This window comes from Spinacia oleracea, chromosome 6, assembly GCF_020520425.1.
Source record: "Spinacia oleracea cultivar Varoflay chromosome 6, BTI_SOV_V1, whole genome shotgun sequence".
NCBI lineage: Eukaryota > Viridiplantae > Streptophyta > Magnoliopsida > Caryophyllales > Amaranthaceae > Spinacia > Spinacia oleracea.
This window is the reverse complement of record NC_079492.1, coordinates 115,702,171-115,727,891: the sequence shown is the minus strand read 5'-3', so window position 1 is coordinate 115,727,891 and position 25,721 is coordinate 115,702,171. Positions and strand designations below refer to the sequence as shown.

Genomic DNA, 25,721 nt, shown 5'->3' with positions numbered 1-25,721 from the left:
AAGAGGGCGAAAAAAGTCGCCCTCTTAGTTAAAATTATCGCCCTGCTAAGCTATAAGGGCGACCTTAGAATCGCCCTCAAGGTCGCCCTGTTATTGTCGTTGTATTAGCTTTTCAGGACAAACATTAAAAGTCGCCCTCTTTGGTTGAGATCTAACAGGGCAACTTTCTTCGCCCTCTTTGATTTATTCAAAAAAGGCATCCACATTCGCCCTCTTTGGTAAGAATCAAGGACGGCAGAGTACATTTGGTCGCCCTCTTAAATCATATCAAGAAGGGCAAGCGTTTTGCCCTCTTTGTTCAAAATCAAATACAACAACTAAAGTCGCCCTCTTTGATAATTATTTTATTTTTTAAAAAATAATCTGATAGGTAGGCAAGAACCTGATATAGGACAATGACATAATTCATACCACAAACAATAACAAATCTTTGCACATTCGAAAGTTCTTTTACAGCCTCCAAAAAATCAATATATATATATATATATATATATATATATATATATATATATATATATATATATATATATATATATATATATATATATATATATATTTCCTGAGTGCAGCAAGCCAACAACTTAACAAAATAGTTCATAAAACTTCATAAAGCTCCTAAGCATAACTAAGTATGTGAAGCTAGCAGGAAAACCAACTTCTCATGCAACAAAAGATATACCGATCAGCAGACTCGTCAAGGCCAAAAAAACATATTTCCTGTAAACAAATATAGAACAATTAGTTTCATGTATTTTCTCTCTGGTAAACACAAAAAAAAAAAAGCATACTTAGAACAACTATTAGTCCACTAGTAGACAATGTTTGCTCTTCCAAGACACAAATGAATCAGATGCATCCATTATGTTATAGAGACAGAAAATACGGAGATGAGCAATTCCTACGTTGACTTGCTTTGAATATGCAGCACCATGTCATTCGTGTTGGGGATTAATGGTAACAAAAATTTGTAGAATAGCAGCCTGATGGGAAGCACTAAACCAGTTAAACCAAACCAAAAAAGCAAGAACACCACTTGCTAAACCAAAATAAGAACAGTAGCTAGCCATAAAAAATCCTAATAGCAGCATGTCTTCAGCACAATCTAACAACCATGAGTGCAGCATGATGCACACACAACCATGACTGCAGCATGATGCGAAGATGGAATTATATAAATAACAAGTGCCCAGATTTGTCGTAATACTTCAAACTGTTGCTAAGTACATTAGCATTGTTCAAAAACACCAATCCGTCACAAAAGATAATAACTAAGACTAATTTAACTATGAAAATACCTATCTGTCATAAAATACAACAACCAAGAGTCGAAAAAAGGCGTGCGTGATTCAAATTACTAGCCATAGACTGAATAACAAAACACATGGAAGAACAAAAACAGAAAGAGATAAAGGATTCAGATAACAAGGTTAGGGGTGAACAGATCGAACTGGTGATTAAACTGATTTCATTCAAAGTTTAAGAACAAAACAAACACCTAATCACAATATTTTGTCTGACGTGTCTCAACTTATTTGCCCCTGTTGAAACTTGTGTTACTTTTTTCTGTGGAGTTGTTCTATAACAAATCTTTTGCTTGTTTTAATTTATATATACTTGATTTCAGAACAGATGAAGATGCAGCAGGGGAAGAGCTTTTCCTTGCAAACCCTTTATCTTTTGAAAGTGTAACATCACTTCTTATTTTTCGCCTATATACTAGGTGGAGCTTACTCAATCAGATTGCTTACACAGTAGCCAGCTTTCATCATTAATGTTCTCTTCAGTGAGATATATGCAATATGATATTGATTTGTGCGGACATTTCCACACGTGAAAATTCTCATGGAGTATGTTTGTTCATTGAAGTTTTACCTGATCAATGTGTATGGATAGAGATAGCACAACTTATTGTTAATGATATTGTAGAAAATCAGTAGACACCACCACTCCAAAACTATTATAGAAAAAAAAAAGACAGCCCCAAAGCAAACCCCATAGAGTCAACTTATGTCAGTTGACTACAAAACAGTAGCTGCATAACCACAACCTGTTGATAGCTCAGGCGCAAGACAAAAAAACCAGTCCCAACACACTGCCACAAAGCACCAACAACAACACCACACATCTAACTGTAACTGCAAAACTAGCTACCCTCCCTGACTTCCTGCAATCAGCCGCCCCAACACAACACCCACGTCTTAATTTCGGCAGCATCTCCCCATAAATTGATTGCATTTACCCCCCCCTTTCCCATGAGTTTATATTCAAAATAATTTCACTTTAATATTAAAACTTACCTTATTTATGTCAAGCCAATCTTGTCCATGATTAACTGAAGCTTTTGTTCTAATTCTTGCTATTTCTTCTTAGCCTCCAGTTTATGAGACTCAAATTCTGCTCTGATCATGCTATTTTCATTCTTCAGATGCTCCACATTAGCTTCTAGCTCTGCTCTTCCTTTCTTCCCATCCTTGGATAACATAGGGTGGCCTTTACCTAACCCACGTGCATAACCCGAACGATATCCAAGCACTTCTTTGTAGGCAATATCCAAAATAAGATTGTCAGCTCCTTTCTCTCTGACTTCTTTTTCATGTAACTCTTTAAATGACTTGTACTTGATTTCGGCCTCATCGTCAAACTTCCCATTTTTATGCCTATGGTGATAAAACTAAGAAGATAAAAATTTGCAATAAGAGAAAAAATGATGCACTAGATATAAATAATCCAATTACCTCTTTGACTTTTCCCATAGCTTCAAATATATAGGATCACCATTAGTTTCATTGACCTCCTGCTCATCTTCATTGACCTCCTGCTCATTTTCTGCCTCAAGTTCCTAGGAAAAGTAAAATGATAGTATTCAAACTAGAAACTTAAAGTACACAAATGAGTAAACAAACCAGAGAGGAATTCGAATTTGAAATTAAGACTTCCAGAAGCTCACCAATTCATAAATTATCCTAGCGGTTGATTTGGCACCACATGCGGACTTGATCTTCTTTGAAAGAGCATTCGCCCGATTCTTTTCACTCTTTTCCTTAAATTTACAACATTAACATATTGGATTAATAAAGTTATTATAAGGCTAATAGTATAAGCATATTCACTATACTTACCCTCTGTTTAGGATTGCCCCAATAATTATATATAAGCCACCTCCATTGGGTAAGGTCTATAGTTGCTGGACAAGCACGTTCTGCTTCTTTCAAACTTTTGCACTTTGTAAAATGGTCAGCCTTCAACCTTTCTCTCCAATGCCTATAAAGGTTAGAGCACTGAATGTGTATCGCTTTTGGAATGTGTGCACCTTCACCGAAGTCAAACTTTGCCTACAAAAAAGTCAGTAGAAAAATATCAGCTGCTAACAAGACAATAACTTGAACTTACTGAGAATCAACAAAAATTTTGGGGGTTTTCATACATGAATCCTACTATATAACCGATCTATTGCGTCTTCAGGCATATCATTCCAGCTTTGAACATTAAGAGGGCATATTTCCTTCACCCAATCAGCACATTCACCCACAAATTGGTTTGCATTCTTACCCACAGCAGCTCCCAATGAGGATGGAATATGAACCTTAACCTTTCCTGGTTCGGTACTTCTCAGTTTTTTATATTTAAGTGCTCTACTTGGACCTCGAAAAGGACCTAAATAAAAAAGAACACAAATAAAATAAGTCAGGGGCAGCCATATCAGAACCTGTCTACTCCTATGCAATAACATAAAGCAACTTTCTTGCAGACTCAAGCTTAGTTACTGCGGCATCAACCAGCACAATACATATAGTCTATTAGTCTATCTACTGCAACTACGAATGAAAGTCCTAGTCTAGGCTATAACTTCACCCTGCAACATCACATCATATTTTTCGGTGAAACCTACTGATCGCGATAAAACTAATAATGCTGATGCCTAGGAAGTTACAGCCAACCTGCTGTCATTAGTGTTCCTAGGCAATAACTACTTTTTAATTATCAATCAATGGTAAAAATTATACTTCTAACCCTGGTTCATTGGAATGAGTTATATTCTTTGTTTGTTTTTCAAATAGGAAAAAGTAAGGTTTGTCATATCTGAAGTCCACTTGAGAGAACACCATTCAAATTTCCTAAACACTTACAAATCCCAGAACTTTGATAGACCTTGAGTCCATGACCATGGAAGAGGCAGTATAAATTTTTTTTAGCACCGGTCTGATACTGTAACAGAGATGACACACGCGAAGCTGAAGTATAAGCTTCTGGTACAGTTGCAAATTGTAGTAGTAGTTCTACTTTCTGTTACTCAATAAGCAGTAGCTACACTTTGGTGTCCAGATTGTGGGAAAACCCCAGTACCTTATCCACTTAGCACTTCACAAAGATGTGGTGACCAGTTTTATAAAGTGAGGTGCACCACAGGAAAGCTATGGCTCGACACTCTCAATGGATCATCATACATTATCACATCTATTTCCCCGAAGATCCAACAGCTAATGATCAGTTCACAAGAGTTCTACAGGAACAGTTGTACAAGAGCTGATTTACGATCTGGTGGAATCTGGCTGAATCAGACCTTACCATTTAGCATTACCGACAGTAATACTATCTTGAAGTTCAACTGCAGCAAGTCTACTGTGAGGCTATCATCTATGGATTGTACTTCCAGCAGTCCGTGTTATAAATACATGAATAAAAGGTGTATTGGTTTACATTGTTGCTCATACACAACTGGGGGGTGTGAGGGGGGTCAAAAAAGCACGAGGCTAATGCGTGACCTCGTCCCTCGTGGGTGTGACGATTCTTTTATTCAATCTAGTGTAATTGGATTTCCTGTGAGTATACACCCAATTGACTAGTAATATAGGAGTCGACATTCAGTTTTTAACGACAATGAGAAAAACTGACAAAACCCGGTTATCGTGACATAAAGGGAGTGCAATTATGTTTGACCACGACGGCCGTAGGTTCCCTTGTGATCCCTGGTGTGGGGATCTCTCAACATACACCCGCAAGGTAGAGATTGAGGGTTCGGGGGACTGTAACTAACGAGAGGAGTGCTTCGCTCGTCGATAACTCCAGAGGCAGGATATCCTTACTAGCTCAGCATAAATAATTGAAGGGACATGCGTTAACTATTAAACTAATCTGAGTTGATTTTAGCAATATGCAACATATAATACTAATTCGATCGTGATTATCTGATTTAAATAGCATTAAGGGACCTAGCATGATAACCCGATTTCCCAAAAATATTATATTTGTTAGGAGTGATAGAACAATCAGATTTAGTTAGTTTAACAGTTCATAAAAAGGGCGAGGAAAGCAGTTAAATCATCGAAAAGGGACACATTACGACGCACCCTTGAGAGGTGTGTCACGGTTCTCAGAAAACTAACCACTTTGACTTTGCTATTTCTCCTTTTTATTTAACGAATCTCAATTATGGGACAGGATACGTTCTGTTCGATTTATGGATCGATTGCGACAGAACGCGTGAACAGTTTCGCAGCGTGAGGCTTAGGCTAAGGGTTGGAGTCAATACTCAGAATATAATTGTTGTGTTGTTGTGTGTTCTTTTCACGTCGAATTTGGGGTTGTATTTATAGGGAAGAGTTCGTGGAAAGATAGAATTGCAGAGTTCTAATCCACAAAGAATTAGGAAAAAACACGTCCCAGGTATTTTCAGCGCCCAGGGCTGGGCGTCAAAGATTTCGGCGCCCAGCTCTGGGCGTCAAAGATTTCGGCGCCCAGCTCTGGGCGTGGAAAATAGGATCCAGGCAATTTCAGCGCCCAGGGCTGGGCGTTGAAATTGCTGTTTGGGCCGTTTCTTTGTCAGATTCGGATTCCTAGAATCCGGAGTGTTTGAGACTTAATCCAGTCTTTTAGTGCGTATCAATTTCATGACGGAATGCGTCTGGGCCCGTTACGAACTCTAGGCTCGTTAGGATTTTAATTAATACGTAACTCTTATTTCCGAATCATATTAGGAATAGGATTCTCGCAGTTTTCTATCTCATTTAGGATTTATGTTGGAATGCAACACCTAATTCTGACAGGTTTCTATCCTTTATGATTTGCCACTTTTAGAAGCTACCTTTTACGGCAGTTACTATTTTTAGCAGGTTTCCATAAATAGCAGGTTTCGGGTGAAATGAAAAGGGGAATTGAGATTCGTTTATTTTATAGGAGATGCGTTGTCAAGTGGAAATTTATGCTTTCATCATCGAACCTTTCCCTTTCGGAAATGGGGACAAATGTAGGTATCTACAGTTAGCCCCCACTTTGACTGAGTCTTGGAGTAAGACGATGGTCAAAGTATTAGACGGAGTGCGTCGCACAAGCCATAGTGACCTGTTTTGGCGAGGGTCTCACGAGCCCCCGAGTGATAACATTTGACTTAAGGGTCATCACTTTGAAGTGTCGACATATCCCTCACGTGTCATTGGGATTTGTCAACTGATAGTATAGAAACTTCCTCACTTTATCATTGGAAGAATCTAAAGGTGCGTAGAAACTCCCTTACTTTGTCATTGGGAGTAGCTACAGATGTTTTCGAAATCAAAGCTATAAAGTGTAATTGGGCCTGGCCAAGCCCAATCACGAGGTAAAAATGTTTTTAAAGATTCTCATTTTTAGGGCTAGCTAAACGAGAAAACCCCCTTGTTTTTATGGGACGTAAAACGAAGGAAAATCCAGCACATCATTCTTTTTTGGAAAAACGGAAAACCAATCCTTTTAATTTTTGGAAAAAGGGAAAACCGAAAAGAGTTATCGCTGCAGCGACTAAGGACCTGCGTGGTTAGTGACGCAGACCCCGCCGGCTAAAGATGGTGAGCCTGTCCGCTAAGGGTGGACACCCCATCCGATAGAAGTGGACGAATCTGTTTTTGAAATTTGAAAATAAGGACCTACGCGGTTTGTGACGTAGACCCCGCCGGCTAAAGATGGCGAGCCTGTCCGCTAAGGGTGGACACCCCGTCCGATAGAAGTGGACGAATCTATTTTGAAATTTGTTTGTGCTTTTTGAAAATAAGGACCTACGCGGTTTATGACGTAGACCCCGCCGGCTAAAGATGGCGAGCCTGTCCGCTAAGGGTGGACACCCCGTCCGATAGAAGTGGACGAGTCTGTTTTGAAGTTCTTTTGTTTTTTTTGAAAATAAGGACCTACGCGGTTTGTGACGTAGACCCCGCCGGCTAAAGATGGAGAGCCTATTTTGAATTTGAAGACTTTATTTTTCGAAAACTGAGGACCTGCGCGGCTAGTGACGCAGACCCCGCCCGCTGAAGGTGGGCGAGCCTTGTCCGCTAAGGGTGGACGCCCCGCTCGCTGAAGGTGAGCGAACCTGAATTCGTCTTTTCGATTTGGGATTTGCGTATCGCGATGTTGCCCGATTGAGGTGGGCAAGTCCCTATTTCATTTTTTTCTTGTGATTTCTTTTGAGAATTTCTTTTTTATTCATTCTTATAGGAGCGAATTCTTCCGAGGGATGCTCGGATTTAGTTGCAACCTAAATGTGGGTTGACAATGTGTTTAGATGGACCATAGTCTCGTGGTCATCACCTTTTTATGGTTTTGAGCTAGTCTTTTCGGCTCAATTTTTCCACTACCTGGGTCCTTGATTAGGAGACTATGTATAAGTATCAACGGCTCAACGGCGACCTTTGTCTTGAGGTCGTAAACCGGTTTTATTTTTTGAGACATCCAAACACGGGACTTCGTACAGCGCAGTCTGGGAATATTGTTTTTAACTTTGCATAATATATTTTCTTTCGAGCCCCCAAGCACTCATGCTTGACGGTCATTTCTTGTCAAAGAGGTTCCTTGGGGATACGCATTCTGTAATGTCCTTGATCGTATTTGGGATTGTGCTCGTAAGTGCGAGCGATCTTTGTAGCGGTGTGCTACTCTTAACAAAGCCGTGAGGTGCAACTTTCGGCAACTTTCAAGTCAAATGAATATGGCAGGGCCCTATAGAAGTCAGAGAGGGTATGGGATCATTTTCGGCGCCCAAGCCTGGGCGTTAAAGATTTCGGCGCCCAGCGCTGGGCGCTGAAAATAATTCCTGGCGAGCTTTCTTGGTGACACAGTTGGCCTCTTGGAAGTTCTATGTATTCTCTTCTCTTTTGTTTTTTCCTTTGTTTTTAGAACGTGATGATTCTCTTGAGAAGCCGTAGCCGATTGGTGGACTACGGTGCTTGTCGCTTTGGGGCGATTATTTTAAGGAACTGTTGCTCTTAAGGTGTACAGTTATTGCGATAGTTGGGAGAGTCTATATGGCCCGAGGAACATACCTTGAGGCGTAAGACTTTGACCGCTCTTGTTGTTGTATATTTTTCCTTTTAAACGCGTTCGTGAATGTTCGATACTTAGAATGATGATATGTATGTGCGAACGAGCGTTCATAGAATGGCCGTTGTGTGCGGTCCATTAATCAGTTTGCTTGAATAATTTTTTGAGCAATGACTGATTTTGAATAGTTTGCTTAGAAGCTTGATAGGGTTCAGGCCAATTCATGAAGTGGGCTCAAGCATCGTGCCCTTCTTGATCGTTCAGACATTTTCTTTTTATTTTGCTATGTTCGTTTCGTAGCTTGGAGCCCCCAAGTATGCATGTCGGGATGCTTCCTTTTGGCGTACGATTTTTGTAGGTTCTTTCGAGAAAGATGCCTTGGGGTTCCGCTCGTGTAGGTGCGAGCTATCCCTTCCGTGGCAGGTAATGTTTTGCTACTTTCAATCCTTAATGTGGAAGTCGTGTGGCTTGCATTTTGAATTTGGGCGATAAGTAGTCTTTGCCTCTTACTCTTGGTCGTGCTTGCATTAGTGCAATGTGCCTTACTTTTTAGACTTGTACTGTGGGATGGTTTAAATTTTATGGTGCGACGTAGGCTTGTGTGGCCTAACGACGTGTCTTAGAACATTCCTCCAGGTGTTGGGATATCATTGTTATTTTCTGCATTGGAGTACTTTATCACGCCTCGTTCAGGTGTTCGAACAAGTGTAGCACCTTCTGCGTGGGTTTGCACGGCTTATTACTTCGTTCGATGCGAAGAGTAATAGGTGTTTCTTTCTTATTTTTATATCTGGGCAAAACTTGGCTAGCAGAAAGAATCAGCGCCCAGGCTGGGGCGTTAAAGATATTGGCGCCCAGCTCTGGGCGTTGAAAATGATTTCTGGGTAGAACTTTGACAATATTTTTTTTTCCGCTTTTGCTTTGGAACGATGTAGACTGTGTAACGGGCGCTTTATAGGGCGAGCGTTATGTGCAGTGGTTTGATCGGAGTTTTGGTGACTCGCGATTTTCAGTTACCCTTGTTAGTGGGGTGACTTTATATATTCTAAGTAGTGCTTTAGAATTTGGGAGGGGTTGTAGCCATTCTAAGGTTCGTTTTGCACGATTAAAGCTTAGGATTGAGCCCCTATGACATATGTATAGCATTAGCGTCGAGAATTTGCGATAAAATCATCATTTCGAGCATTTTTAGAGTGTTTTTCTCAAGCCCCCAATTGTAGCTACGGGATTGGCTTGGTGCTATAATACTTTGCATACGTCTTTATGCATTCATGGTGACATGGATCATGAATAGTTTGAACCAGACTCGTTTAGTGCGAGGTACGTTCGAGTAGTGACCTGCTACTTCTCTTGTAAATGTCGTATTGTGCGACATTGCCATGGTCAAGGTAGTCACATGTTTTGAGTATGCCTTGACCAAAAGCTAGGTGCCTTTCTTTACCCATAATCATATTTAGAAATCTTTTCGATTCACTTTGCAACATCGAGATAAACACATACTTAGCTTAAACCAACGACACTTTATTATGTTCGAAAAAGTCTTTGAAAATTATTTGAAATTTATCAAAATCCGAATCCTACTGTGTACAATATGAGGTGTCCTAAGTAAGTTGACTTATAGAAGGGTTCGCACAGGATTACTTGAGTGAATCAAAATACTGTTACGATTTTTGGAATGCTGTCTAAGGATTTGCTGGAGGCCAGGGTGCAGGCATCAAGATATACTTGTGTCCGTTTGGCATATGCTTTAGGCTTTTAGGGCCATCTTTTCCAGAATTGCGGGAATATAAACCGTTTTCAAGTTGACTTAGATTTGCTTGGTGTATGTCCGTACAAAAGGTCAAGGTATACTTAGTTCTTTCCCTAGATCTTCCATTTCAATTTTTTAGCCCCCAATTTCTATTATGTCTTCCCATTAATGATGCTTTTAGATTTCGATTTCAGATGCCCGTGTCATATGTCTGAGTAGGGTGAGCCTTGGTTGAGTGCCAAGTCCTATTGACAATGTCTGTTTATTTTTTTCAAAGGGGATTCGCAAGCATTTGAATTACCATGAACGGGTGCCCTGAGTTCGAAGGAACGATGGGGCAATGCCGTAGAACAATTCTCTTTATTGCAAGCTTACTGCCTTTATTACTTGTTGGCGATCATGACTGTGTCTAGTGGTGAAACAAGGTCTTTAAGCGAACTACTATGTCTAGTGGTGAAAGAAAGTCTTTGAGTTAGTTCGCTTTAGGGAGGGTCAAGTCGAGTATTTTAGAGGTCATGGACGCTTGCGCTAGCCCCCATTCAATTGAGGCAAAGCGATCTTTTTGAGTCTTGGCTAAGTGCCTAGGAGTGTGAGTGCTCCTTCTGGCAAGGGTACGTGCCCTTATTATTTTTCGATGTGTGCTCATTTTGGCATCTTGATGACTTTGATTCTTTTTCGTGCTTTCAATTTTTCTTTCGACTTGGATTGCAAGTAATTAAATTTCAATAAGGGACTTCTATTTTTATTCTTGTTTTTCTATAGGCTTTAATATTGGTTGGACCGAATCATGGATTGCCTACGTATCCGCCTTAAATAGATTTAATTTGGAATCAGGTCTTGCGTAGTTCTTAGCCTAGAAAATGGTTTCTTAGAATGCCGAAGTGAAAAAACCTCTTTCACTCTACCGGGAAGAAGACAGGTGGGAACGAGCGCCTTTTTTTGCCTCAAAAGGAGCACAGGGCCTGCCATTGATGAGAATGTTGTAGGATTTTAAACAAGTACGTTCCGAGGTGGAAACATATTATTTGAAATGGTAGAATAAGTGAAGTTTATTATTATTTAAATCTGCTGCCAAAATTTTGTTTTATATTTTTTTTTTGAGTACATGTATTTTTTGGTGGTACGTATATCTGAATACGTGCTGTACCCCCCCAAGTGTTCGTTATTGTTCCGTGTATGTGCGGATAAAATGACGAGCACTTCTGGACAAATTTTAGCAAGCAGAGAGAATCGGCGCCCAGGCAGGGGCGCTAAAGATTTCGGCGCCCAGCTCTGGGCGCTGAAAATGACTTCTGGGCGGATCTTTTTTGGTGCGCTAAATGTTTCTTTTTTCTTTTTAGACTAACTTTTAAAGGCGCTTTGCAAAGTTTGCTTTTTTACATTTTTTTTTTTTCATTTTTACGTTGAGCGTAGAATGTACTTTTCATTTGTCTTTTTTATTTATTTATTTATTTGTGACTCAAGACGGCTTTGAAAGATGGGTTGAATGAGATAGGATAAGTTAGGTATTGGTCAAGCATAAGGATTACATCTGCTAGGATTCACATTTTACAGCCTCAGGCTAGTGTCACGAGTTTACATCAATCAAGGCCAATGAGTAGTATGGGGACAGCTCAAGGGTATATCGATCAACAGGATGTATCCACACAAGTTATATGTTCATTATGCTAATGGTGGTGTAAGAACAGGTTTTGGGCTTTGGAAATAATGGGTATGACGCACGTGTCAATGGCCGTGCGTGGTTTGCAGTTGACAACAAGTTCAGGAACAAGAGTCGAGGTAATGGTTTCTTGGTTTATGGCAATGAGAACATGGATGGGTTAAATGAGCTGAACAGGGACCCCAGAGCGAAGGCGTGTAAGAGCATAAGGATTGGAAAGGGTAGACATCGTAGAATTTTATGATTTGGATTGGTTGACTCAATTCTTTTCCTTCGTTTACTTGGGTAAATTTCGCACTTTGGGAGGTACGGGCTAAGTATTTCACGGCTCGCTCTTTTCTCTTTCTATTTTCTCTTTTTGCTTGGGATTTTTCCCCAACATAAATCCTTCAATTTTTTATTTGGGCTAAAAGGTAGATGGTTGTGGTCTTTGAGTCACGAGGCGAGACTGAGTGAGCCTCGTTTGGTAGGCCTATAGTGGACCTTTAATTGTCTTACTTTGCAAGCGTATTTAGTCGTTTCTTAAAATGTGCAAATAGCGTAGATTCAAAATGTTGTTTTTACCTTATTGAAATCTAACGAAAGAATTACATCGAAAATAATTTTTTTTGTTTCTTTTCAGACTCCAGTTTCTGGGATTTAATTGGAAGTTGTGATTTAGACTCGAACTTTCATTAATCTTTCTGATTATAACCCGTGTATGAATACAAGGAGGTGGCCTAGACTCAAAATAATGACGTGGCGTAAGCCTATAACACTTGACCAAGCGACTCTCAGACTTAGGCTAATTGGACCATACCTTTCGTTTGTTGACACTTTAGATTTTAACCCTTGGGTGTTCATTTGTCATGCGCCATTTTGCTTAATGTTGCCAAGGTAGTTAGTTGGGGAGGTCGAATTTTTATTTTTGCGAGACTAGAATCATTAGTGCGGCTTCCCTCTTAGCGTGTATTGCTTTACCCCAATGGTAGCCTTACGGTATGCCGATTTGGGTATTTTCATGGTTGGTCATGTTGCATTCATGGAAAATCTTTTAGTCCGTACTTAGTAGTATTTCAAGGAGTGAGTGACTCGAGAGGACTATGATAGTCGTGACCCAATGTGATTATAAGCCTTGAGGCCATTAATTTTTTCTTTGCCAATGGTATTGACACCTTAGGTTCACTTTGGGGGTTGTGCGACTATGGGGGAATAATTTCCAGAATGTGACCGTTTCCATTTTGCAAATACTATAATATATTCTTTTTATTGGTGAGAGAGTATTGAGGCCGTAAATTCTTAGTAAGGGATGACAATTACATATGGGTGCTTTATTGATTTAAATGTTAGGAAGGGAGACTCAACATGGTTTAACCTTTTAACTTGCAGAACGATACCAAGCATTGGGACCGATTCTATGGATAAGACAACTAAGACTTAGGATTTGGATTGTACTTTGGCATAGCCTAGTCTAGACTCGGATTTATTTATTTTTTATTTGAACATTATTTTTTGAAAACTTTTTTCGAACATCATTTTTTTGAATACTTTGCCCATGTAACATTCAAAGTTATTTTGATTGGCATGTTCGGTTTTTGGGTGCCGAACATCGTCGTCGTAGGAGGCCTAACAACGACACAAAGAGTTATTTAATTTTTTATAAGTCGCTTTTAGAATCGAGTGCCTTTTCATACGCCCTCGTAGCAATTCTTTTTACGAACATTTTTTTGCGCTACGTATTTTCCTTTCGCGCGGGCACCGAGGCTGCTGCGCCTGACCAGAAGGCCAAGCAGCAACTTCAGCGCCCAGCGAGGGGCGTGAGAAATTCTGGCGCCCAGCCAAGGGCGTTGAAAATGCGTCCCTGGCTGGTTCTCGTTTTCTGTCTTCTGTTTATGCGACTTCGATTTGCGTGCTTGCCTAATAATGTCCTTTACGCGTAGCAGCGTTTGTGGGATTCGTTACAGGCCATCCCGAGCGTCGCTTATTTTTGTGGCGATCATTCGGGTTTGCGGAACACGTGTTTCGGTATAACTCTTTGGAAAATTAGTTTATGAATGTTTGGACAATTTTTAAGGTCGTTGGTTTTCTAGGATAGTTTGTCACACACAATCACATATTTTGCTACACATAACTACATTACAAACATGGATTTGAAAATTAAATATGTCAAGTAGTTTATGATAGGCTTCTATGGGTAGTTTATCTGCGCCTGGCTTGGTACCGCTTCTATCGTAGATTCAACACATGCCCCGGTCGAGGTAGTGTCTTCAACAGACGAATTTCGCTCAAGAGGCCAACCCGCAAGTGCAAGCCAAGGGGGCATGCAGGCGAGAGGGACCTAATGAGCGAGCGATTGGGTTCGGGATAGGTGTACTACCTGCACAAGTACCGAGTGGGAAACATGCACGGCATATGCACCCCCCTATTGGCGAAAAAAGGTATCCTTAGTCCCAACTCCCGAGGGAGCCGAGATTCGTTATGCGGTTCTGCCCGTTCACATTAATATGCTGATTTTCAGGTCGTCCCAACTTGATGGGGAAATAAACGCGGGGTAGGATCGTTTCACCCTTCGGCTATTTTGATTACCTACAAGCACGAGTATTTCCTTCACTATTCCCCAGCGGAGTCGCCACTGTGAGGGGGGTCGAAAAAGCACGAGGCTAATGCGTGACCTCGTCCCTCGTGAGTGTGACGATTCTTTTATTCAATCAAGTGTAATTGGATTTCCTATGAGTATACACCCAATTGACTAGTAATATAGGAGTCGTCATTCAGTTTTTAACGACAATGAGAAAAACTGACAAAACCCGGTTATCGTGACATAAAGGGAGTGCAATTATGTTTGACCACGACGGCCGTAGGTTCCCTTGTGATCCCTGGTGTGGGGATCTCTCAACATACACCCACAAGGTAGAGATTGAGGGTTCGGGGGACTGTAACTTCCGAGAGGAGTGCTTCGCTCGTCGATAACTCCAGAGGCATGATATCCTTACTAGCTCAGCATAAATAATTGAAGGGACATGCGTTAACTATTAAACTAATCTGAGTTGATTTTAGCAATATGCAACATATAATACTAATTCGATCGTGATTATCTGATTTAAATAGCATTAAGGGACCTAGAATGATAATCCGATTTCCCAAAAATATTATATTTGTTAGGCGTGATAGAACAATCAGATTTAGTTAGTTTAACAGTTCATAAAAAGGGCGAGGAAAACAGTTAAATCATCGAAAAGGGACACATTACGACGCACCCTTGAGAGGTGCGTCACGGTTCTCAGAAAACTAACCACTTTGACTTTGCTATTTCTCCTTTTTATTTAACGAATCTCAATTATGGGACATGATACGTTCTGTTCGATTTATGGATCGATTGCGACAGAACGCGTGAACAGTTTCGCAGCGTGAGGCTTAGGCTAAGGGTTGGAGTCAATACTCAGAATATAATTGTTGTGTTGTTGTGTGTTCTTTTCACGTCGAATTTGGGGCTGTATTTATAGGGAAGAGTTCGTGGAAAGATAGAATTGCAGAGTTCTAATCCACAAAGAATTAGGAAAAAACACGTCCCAGGTATTTTCAGCGCCCAGGGCTGGGCGTCAAAGATTTCGGCGCCCAGCTCTGGGCGTGGAAAATAGGATCCAGGCAATTTCAGCGCCCAGGGCTGGGCGTTGAAATTGCTGTTTGGGCCGTTTCTTTGTCAGATTCGGATTCCTAGAATCCGGAGTGTTTGAGACTTAATCCAGTCTTTTAGTGCGTATCAATTTCATGACGGAATGCGTCTGGGCCCGTTACGAACTCTAGGCTCGTTAGGATTTTAATTAATACGTAACTCTTATTTCCGAATCATATTAGGAATAGGATTCTCGCAGTTTTCTATCTCATTTAGGATTTATGTTGGAATGCAACACCTAATTCTGACAGTTTTCTATCCTTTATGATTTGCCACTTTTAGAAGCTACCTTTTACGGCAGTTACTATTTTTAGCAGGTTTCCATAAATAGCAGGTTTCGGGTGAAATGAAAAGGGGAATTGAGATTCGTTTATTTTATAGGAGATGCGTTGTCAAGTGGAGATTTATGCTTTCATCATCGAACCTTTCCCTTTCGGAAATGGGGACAAATGTAGGTGTCTACAGGGGGTCAAAGAAAGTAACAGAGATTATGAATAACTCACTTTTTTTAAGACTTTATTAAGTAATCCCACTGTCCCATTTGATTCCATTCATTAAGTAATCCCACTGTCCTAAGAGATTTTTTATTTTTCTATATTAGTTTGTCCCAATAATATCTAACCAATATTAAGGATATGAAATTCAACGAAATAAACTTTAGAAAAAAAATTAATGGCAACATTGAATAATGGAAACAAGATGAAGCAAGACAGTAATAATATTAAGTTTAGGATCGCCCAAATATAGAAAACGGAAGTGCATGCATCCAGATAGATTTTATAAACTTTATCATCCATGGCTCTTAATTTCCAGATTTAGAGAGCAACTGTAAATACAGAGATATGGCATAACTGACCTTAAAGTGACTCAAAATCTGTCTAGATTAGTATGTCTGCAGGCTTACGATATCAAACATGAGAGTAATAACAATACTTATATACCTTGTCTTTTTTTCTTAGGTTGTTGAGTGGTAGAGTCTAGTTGCGATAATGATGATTGAGTGTCTAGATTGATTGTTTTTTCTCCTGTAAAATCAGAAATCGATATCAGAAGCTCCACAGAATGTGGTTAGTTTACAGATTCTAATAACAATGCTAGAAACCAATCATATATACTCACCTTCGGGCAAATTTCTTGAGCTAGAAGCCATCAAATCAACTTCTGAAAACAACGGAACAAGACCTATAAATTAGAAATTTATGTAATATTAAGGTCAAAACCAGATGCAAACAACTAAACCAGAAAGTAAAGAAGGGGCAGATATTAAGGTCAAAACCAGATGCAAACAGATTGAAATTAGGAACAAGACTCACTTTTCTCATCTTGCTCACTATCTTCTTCTTCTTCCTCTTCATTCACAACCTCATTTTCCAACTTAAAATCACTTGCATTACCAACTCTGGAGGAACATCATTTCTTGGTAAGAGAACATCATCATCATCATCATCATCATCTCCATCATCTCCATCACCTTCCACTGAATTTGGTACTTCAAAGTCCAATCCAACGTCGTCATGATCATCATCAGAGCCATCTACCTCAACAATAGGAAATTGTAGAAATTACGAGGGACAGTCTTAATAACAATTCTCCAATCTGGCTCATTATGTGCCCTAACATAATAAACTTACCCTACTTGAGATGCCATAGCAAATGGCTCATTGGTCCCTAAGAACTTTTTGAAATTGAGACTTACGCCGCCAAACTTATCTCTTTTTATCCCTCGCCGATAAACATCAAACCAAACACATCGAAATAACACCACAATAGGTTCTGTATCCCCACTATTTGATGCATCATATTCAAGTTCTATGACTTCTTTCAAAACCCCGAAGAAGTCCTTTTCTCCACTCTCTGCATCTCCTTTAACAATTACTCCACTATTTTGCGTCTTTCGCCTTCTTTGACGCTTCTTAGTGTGAAAGCGATACCCATTTACATAGTATCCTTGATAGCTTTTCACACTCTTACTCGGGCCTCGTGACAATGATAGTAACCAATTGTTACTCTTGGATCCCCCTCCGTGTAAAGCTTCCAAATCTATGATAATGAATTTCTTAAGTAGCTTAAATTATAATATATAAAGTGGAAATTAATGAACTACACTCGGTTCACTTACCTGAGATCGAAACCAATCAACTAGACTTGGTTTTGGCCCATGTATAGTGGTGTACTCTCTGTACAACATACAAGTGTTAGTGCACTTCTTGACACTTGTAATAAAATAGTTATAGAAAAGATGATAGCTTACCCTATAAATGGTTGTACTTCTTGACAATTCATCAGAACATACAATTGAGCTTGCTTCCAATCCAAAAAGCTCAATTGCTTAAATGTTCTTTTGCCTAGTGGATTCCCCTTCTTTTGGAAAGCTGATAACTTAAACAACAGAGATTCTTGCCTATCCATGTCATTTCTACTCATGCGATTGAACTTGGTCTCAATCCCATTTAGATATCTAGATATAAAGGAAAGACATTCTTCCATTATGCGTGCATTAGCTATCGAGCCTTCTGGTTGTGCTTTGTTACTCACAGTAGATTTCATTGTGTGCATTTCCCTACAAGCGGTAACCATTACACAACATGTTGCAATAAAAAAATAACTTCACATATTAATATAAAGGAATAACTTGTTACCTTTCAAACCGATATTGCCAACGATACTGCACTGGGCTAGCTATCTTGGCCTCATTGGCCAAGTGGATTGGAAGGTGGACCATAATATCAAAGAAAGCCGGAACAAATACCTTTTCAAGCTTGCAAAGAGTAATTGCAATACTCTTTTCCATCTTCTCCAACACATCAATTTTTAGAGTTTTAGAACACAATTGCTTAAAAAATAAGCTAAGCTCAACCAAAGGTTCTAGCACCTCCTTAGGTAAGATACCTTGAAATGCCGGTTTAAGCAAATCTTGCAAGAACACATGAAAATCATGACTTTTCATGTTTGAGATTTTTCCATCTTCCATACTTGCACATCGAGCTATGTTAGAAGAGTAACCATCTGGCACTTTAACCTTGGACAAGAACTCCAATACTTTACGCCTCTCTATAGATGTCAACTGATATGGTGCTCTAGGGATGGCATATTTATCACCTATCTTAATAGGAATTAAATTATGATGCACATTCATCTCCTTCAAATCCTTTCAAGCTTTCAAGGTAACAGTGCCTAGATAATCCGCAGAGATGATCTTGTAACCATTACCAGTATCCCAGACATAGTTACTCTTCTCTGTATCGTTCTTTATTCCAACATAAGTAGACCCTTGTAACACCTCCCCTGGTTTACGGTAAGTAGCATGACCGTGCAAAGAAGCATACCCTACAACCTTATTACCTTCACCAAATTCAAGGTCCGTAGGGTACACCCATTCACCCCCAGCATGTTGTGAAAAAAACACCTTCCTTAACAAACCATTAAAGTTACTAATCCTTAAGGTTACATGTTCCCAATCCCCTACATGTTCCCCTATTTCACCTAAAGGTATAGTTAAAAACCCCAACTTTAGCTCTAGACGGTCCATTAAAAGGGTAAAACAACCATATAGCTAAGTCAGATGTTCCTGCAAGCATAGGCTTAATGTGATAATACGCACAAGCTGATCCATAAACTAGTTACAGACTTAGACTCCAATTCAATAAGCACTTTGGCTTTACTCCTGCAAAAAGCTAGTTTGTCTGAATCCACTTATTCGTCTGGCAAATTGCTGATAACCAAACAAAGCATATCTATTGGAAAATTGGGGCAGGATTAGATCCACTAGAAAAGGGATTTTCAACATTTAAATTTGTGAATTTTATATAGAAAGGTCTTGGTTATATTATGATTTACTAAGTCAGTAACATTATCCCTTAATTAGTTTCCCTAACAAAAAAGGGAGCGGTATTGTTTGTAGTCATTGCAACACTGGGATTAGTCTGACAAATAGGTTTTTAACGAGAGTTTTGATGCACCTTCAGCCTCAATATTGGGATCAAATAAACAATTCAGATTGTGTACAACCAAACAAATAAACAATTAGTTTAAATTTTGTTTTGATGAACAATACAACCAAACAAATAAACAATTCTGTTAAAATCCAACGAGAACAAATTCAATAACTAATCAAATTGAACATTATTCCGACAAGTCAACAACCAAATCAATAAAACGCAATCTTCATGATATCAATTACAACATTAACCATATTATAATTTCATCAATTACAACATTAACCATACAAGATAAAACAATGAAAGTAGAAGTGTAGAACACTTGCCACATTCATGGAAAAATCAAAAGAAGTAGATGATACCAGTAAGCAGAAATCGGCCTTCTCTCGAACAAATATCTGCGGAAATTGATCTTCTCTCAAACAAATCTCAGCATAAATCGGGCTTTTTTCGAACAAATCCCCGAGGTTACGAACTAAGCATAGACGAAGTTGAGAAATTCAATCAATTAGGAAAATCTAGGAAGGAATTCGGGAGAGAATCAGGGAGAGAGAGGGCAACGAAAAAACTGAGAATCGATTGATTTTTGTCTAGAGAAAACGAATTTGGGATTTTAGGGTTTGTGTCTGGAGTTTCTTGAAGAACTCTGGCAGAAGAGTAGGAGAGTCATAATGGCCGATAACGAATTTGGGATTTTCGAGGTTTATGTTTTATTATTTTCATAAAGTCATCTGATCAAAGAGGGCAACTCTTGACGCGCGCCTTCGTATTTTAAACAAAAAGGGCGACCCCACTCTATTCGCCCCTATTGTTTATGTGTACGACAACGATATAATGTCGCCCTAGTTGGTTAATTAAGTAAAGGCGATAATTTAAGCGCCCTCTTTGTTTAAAAAGTGTCGCCCTCCCTGCTCTATATTTTTGTAGTGTTTTAGGAGTCACAATTACTATATCCGATCGATACTTTTTTATGAGTCACAATTCCATCTTTGGTAACTTTTACACTCATTCCCCAATTGTTTATTATTTTTACTTTTCTATGACCCCACTTAAATTATAAATAATTTCATTTTTTTTAACTTTTTCACCCCACTTATTTTATTTATATTTCTTTATTGTCCCAACTACCCCACTTGTGACGATCAACATGTAACTCTTAAAAAAATTACAAAGGGAGTATTAAAAAATAACGCAAAATGTTGTAACTCTTTCGGCTTTTTATATAGGTAATGATATAAATCTATAATAAATTGTTAAGAGGAGGGGTTTAATTGGAAGGAAAAATTACGACAAAACATATTGTTTTGATCGGCTATTTTATATAGGTAACATAACATAAGAAAAAAAAAACATACGGAGTAAAACAAAGAAGGGCAAAGTTGTCCAAAAAAATTTCCAAAAAAAGTACGCCAAAGTGATGGGTGTTGGGGCTTTTTAATATAGAAGAGATATAAGTTTAGCATTGTCACTTGCTACACAATGTATAAGGATTGATCGAGTTGATTGATTCCATATTTTGTACACATGTCATGGTTTGTGATATAAATCTATTTGATTACAGTTTTGTTATGAAATTTGTTGTTTGGGTTTTATTATTAAAAGTTAGGTCAAACTTGATTTGGTATTTATAATAAGTGATATATACTTAATAATTTTTGATCATAAATATAGATGTTGTAGCGCATTGTTATTTTAGTTCATCTTGGTTAATTGTTAACAACTTAACACGGTTGGTTCGTGCATATAGAGTATTTGATCGATTATATATAAGATCGTTGTGATATGTGAAATAAGTTGTAAATTGGTATTTGGGACATTCGATTATTCAAGTAACTACTAATTATGTTGGTAGAAGGTCTATATAATACTGCGTGAATTATTTATTAAACCATTTATTATCATCATCCCTCTAGAAATTATCAATATCTTTTCTTGCATCTTGTATAGTATTATGAGATGGTGAACCAAATCTATTATTAAGTTAATTTATTTGAAAGGGTGAAAGTTCCATGTGGAATTTATATTTACTACATTATAAATTTTTGACAATTGATTTTTTTGGTATCCACTTGATTTTGTACTATAAAACCTGGAAAAACACAAATTTGTGGGTGTTGGTTTTTTGAAAAATGTCGCATTTATCAATGGTCTTAATTAGATGCTAAAATTACACATCAACATATGTGCTTCGAGTTTTTGTGAAGTCATTAAAATAGAAAATAAGACAACAAGTCAAAGAGGTGCATGACTTAAGTCTAAATATTTGACTATTATAGACCCGCATACCCTCTTATATAGTCCAAGGGAAATATGACACATAAATTGTAGTAGTTTCGAAAGTGTGTTGCCAATATGCTCTATTCTTCATGTAACTAGTATTGTCTTGTAGACACGATAATTATGAGAAAGTTTTAAGAAAGTTTTTAAATAGTTCATATTTTTTCTTTTGGTGGATGAAAAATAACGAACTCTTGAAAAAATATGATCACATTCAACTATGTCAACCATTCCCAGAAGTGAATGAGATATTGTATGAATAAAATGGTAAAGATCATGCCAGTAGTCATGAGACTCATGACCGACAATGTAAAAGTAAATACGACATAGTCATGGCGGAATAAATGAGTATGAGAGTAATTTTAAAATACACATATACACCAGAAGCGGGATTGTAAGTGATGAAAAGTATGTAAAAGTTAATGATGAGAAAACTCAAATTTTATATTTTTTGGGTTGGTTGCGGAGAAAAAAAAATATTGGGCCCATTACACCAAAACATCTCGTTGAACTTTATTAACACTCATCAAAAGGAAATAAATTATAGATAAACATGGTGTATGGAGATAATGAAAACATATGTCTAATAGACATTGTAGCACGCCTCCCGAATCAAATTTATATACATGCAAGGATAAGGGGGAGATATCTCAACATAATAAAATTAGTAGTATATGATCATGATTATAATACAATATGTTAAACTTGGTACACATATTTGATCATGTCTTATTGACTCGCTCTATGAGCATGAGTACTATACTACATTCTGAAAATGTATACTTTTGTGATATGTACCAAAGTTGTAATGGATACTCTTGAAGAGTACCAACTATCTTCCATAAGTTTTGTTTAGATTGTCTTGTTGTTAAAATTGAGACACCAGTTTGTGTCGTTATATCACATCACAATATGTTCAAATTATAGTATTTTATAATTACAATGATCACTTTGAGAAGATAACCAGCAGTTATCGAATGAAATACTTTATATGATATTATATACGCATGATGTGATAATCCAGGCCATCCGGGTTTAAGAACACCCGTTATGAGAATTTGAAAATTCTTGTCAAATAAAATTTTATGTGCTGACACTCCCTCGTATGTTGTATATATTCAAAGGCAGGACAAAATGACGAGGTTGAGTTGTATTTCAATCGAATAGTTATAATGAATCGATTGAGAAAATAAATACAAGAGATATTAATGATTTTTAAAAATTGTATAATGATAAGTGATTTAAAGTTCACCATGATAGTAAGTGACCCGAAGTTCACCAGAATGGTAGTAGGTGACTTGAAGATCACCAATAAGTTTACAAGTGTTTTGTGATTGATTTAAGTATCATAAATAAGCATCATAAATCTCTTGATTGGGGCAATCATACGTCAGCATGAAAAGAGAAAATATGAAAAAAACAACTGCATATTATATCTACTCCCCATAATCAATGTTGATCTCTAGAAGAGAACAAAAGTATGTAATATTTATCAAAATACATGTTGAAAAGTGTATTATTTAGTTGGTGAAATTTTTTATGCCCCATAACATATTGAAAATATTTTCCCAACTTAGGGGGAGACGAGCAAAAATAAGTTGGCAAAATTGAAAGATAATAAATTGATCCCCATATGAGTAAGTGTACATGCCAACTTTATGTCCTCGAAATATGTTTGGACATAAATATCTGTGGCTTAATTATGTTAAGTTTTACAATGTCTAGAGACATAAAGGTATATGATAGTCATAGTGCTCGATGTTACATATATTAAGTGTTGAGAATTATATATCTTGTCAATATTTATTTAAATATATACACCTGAAGTGTAGAATATATATACGGTTCTAACATAGTGATTATATGAAAAGGATGGCAAGATAATGCAGTTGATGATATTTTTGAAAATAAAGAAAACACTATTGATTATATATAATAGTGTATGAAATACCCTTGAAGTGGTATAGATATCTGAACAATAATACATGGCCGGTGAGGAAAAATGAATGGTACCTATTGAATAAGTATTCAGATATAATTGATGAATAGCATGCAAAGTATATGCTGAAGAATTTTGATGATACTCGTAGATGATGGAACTGAAATATAATGCATATGCGAGAAATAATGGATTTTGAATAGGGGAACGTAAATCTATGTCTGTTTCGATGTAGACATAACTATAATGATCAAATGAGCTCATGGACCTGAAGTCCAACAAGTTATGGATTTGAAATATCCACACTGTACAATGTTTTGCATTTGAGTCTTACATTCATATACATGTGTAGTTAATAGGTAAATGCATCATTCATCATACATTTAGATTGTTTTATGTTTTATCATGGTATGATGTAGAATTATCTAGTTATAACTTCATATAACAAAACTATTATGATGTCGTATATGAAATATGAATCCAAAGAATGGTAAGACGGATTTGCAACTTTACGGAAATTTATAAGATGAGATTCTTGCTTCATTGGGATATTAGTTGCAAAGGAAATATAATATTGATTTAATAGTATGTTATGAATCATGCAAATAAGAAAAGTTCCTGAAGAACTTATACATGATGTTCTTAAACATCTAGCCCTGTGAGTTTTGCATATGAATATCACAACATTGATGAGATATTATCAAAACTTTAAAAGATCACAGTGTTTTTGAAATGACAACTCAACCTGAAGTTTGAGTACATAAGAGTTATGAAATACACATACTCAATTATTCAAAGAAGAATTCTTGTACAAATATGAATCATCTTAAAATATAAGATAAAAGTATGTAATGTCCTTATGATGAATTTTATTTTATGGTCCAGAAGAACCATAGTATAAATAACATTATTAGCTATATTATACCTCCAAGTTGGACGATGATATTGTTATTTATCTATAATTTTCATGACCAAAGAAAGTTTGATCATTATTGATTAAAAACTACCATTTATGATCTCAAGAAGAAGGTATACATGTCCAATATGTATGGATAAGTTTCATACAAGAAAATGTATCTATCTAAGGTGAAGCTAAAGTATTATGCATCGAGAAACTCGAAAACAAACGTATCGAATGAGATAGAGAAAAACAAATGATCTTACAGGTATTATTTTCAAAACATTGGTGATAAATATATTCACTTCATCTGTTCAAGTGGAGAATTGGAGATTCAAGTTAAATTTTGGAGAATCAATTTTCAAGGAACTCCATGCTGCTACATTTGAGAAACTACTCAACAATATTGGATTGATTGTACCAGAAGATCTCAAATGATGTATTCACCAGGGGGAGAAATATGCGTTGAACTCTTTTTCCCTTAACCAAGGTTTTGTCCAACTGGATTTTCCTGGTAAGGTTTTTACTGAGGCAACATCTCAAGCGTATTATGAAGAATGATGTACTCTTTTTCCTTCACTAGGTTTTTATCCCACGGGGTTTTCCTAGTAAGGTTTTAACGAGGCATAACCTTCAATAATGGACATCTAAGGGGGAGTGTTATGAATATTATGTGGATGCCAATTATACCCCTAGTATATTTCCAGAATATTCTAGATCTTAGGGTTTATTGTTCCTCAAGCAAACCCTATTTTATTGTATGTATATATAGCATGTTGTTCATGGAATAAAACACACAGTTGTTCTCTCCCAATTTCACCTCCCGTTTCAATGTATTTCACAACATTTTTGTCATTTTTCTTATTTTATCTTTTGCTATGATATGTATTTGCAAGCACATATTTAATACAAAAGGCCTTGCGCGCACAAGGTGCACAATAAATTTATTGTACACCAATATAACTTTTACTCATTTTCTTGTAACTTTAACCTAGTTTTGATTAACTTTTATATTAGTAAAAAAAGTTGATAGATAAACATTTTGAAAGGTTATATGATTAATTTTATACATTATTAGTGATTTTGAAGAAATAAGTTTTATTAAAATGAAAAAAAAATCACTAAAAAATAGATAACTTTTACATATATAGGTTTGACTTTTAAGCATTTTGAGTTAACTTTTACTCTAGTGTACAATATTTATTGTACAATCATTGTAAATAAGAATTTGTGTATTTAATATCCGAAAATATTTCCTTGACCTAATTTAATCGGAAATAAACACGAATTTTTATTTCCAATTAGAGCGTAAACGCGAATAAATAAA

The 25,721-nt window shown here is 37.3% G+C and overlaps 1 protein-coding gene across 5 annotated transcripts; it reads right to left on the bottom strand.

The window, feature by feature from the left end:
• Positions 1-563: 563 nt before the first annotated feature.
• Positions 564-20,001, bottom strand: LOC110775384 (uncharacterized). 5 transcript variants are annotated; one of them, XM_056833342.1, is made up of 14 exons: positions 18,232-20,001; positions 17,982-18,133; positions 17,594-17,902; positions 17,462-17,519; positions 16,974-17,382; positions 16,656-16,876; positions 16,462-16,503; positions 16,284-16,367; positions 3,425-3,654; positions 3,120-3,332; positions 2,948-3,040; positions 2,736-2,839; positions 2,298-2,657; positions 564-717 (listed from the first exon to the last, which is right to left on the bottom strand). In XM_056833342.1, exons 7-13 carry the CDS (start codon positions 16,490-16,492, stop codon positions 2,357-2,359), a joined length of 1,056 nt encoding a protein of 351 aa, XP_056689320.1. In that variant the 5' UTR covers positions 16,493-16,503; positions 16,656-16,876; positions 16,974-17,382; positions 17,462-17,519; positions 17,594-17,902; positions 17,982-18,133; positions 18,232-20,001; the 3' UTR covers positions 564-717; positions 2,298-2,356. The 5 variants fall into 5 exon arrangements, with proteins under 5 accessions (XP_056689320.1, XP_056689321.1, XP_056689322.1 ...); XM_056833343.1 differs by having other exon boundaries at positions 17,982-19,006; positions 19,643-20,001; XM_056833344.1 differs by having other exon boundaries at positions 17,982-18,910; positions 19,643-20,001.
• Positions 20,002-25,721: the final 5,720 nt, after the last annotated feature.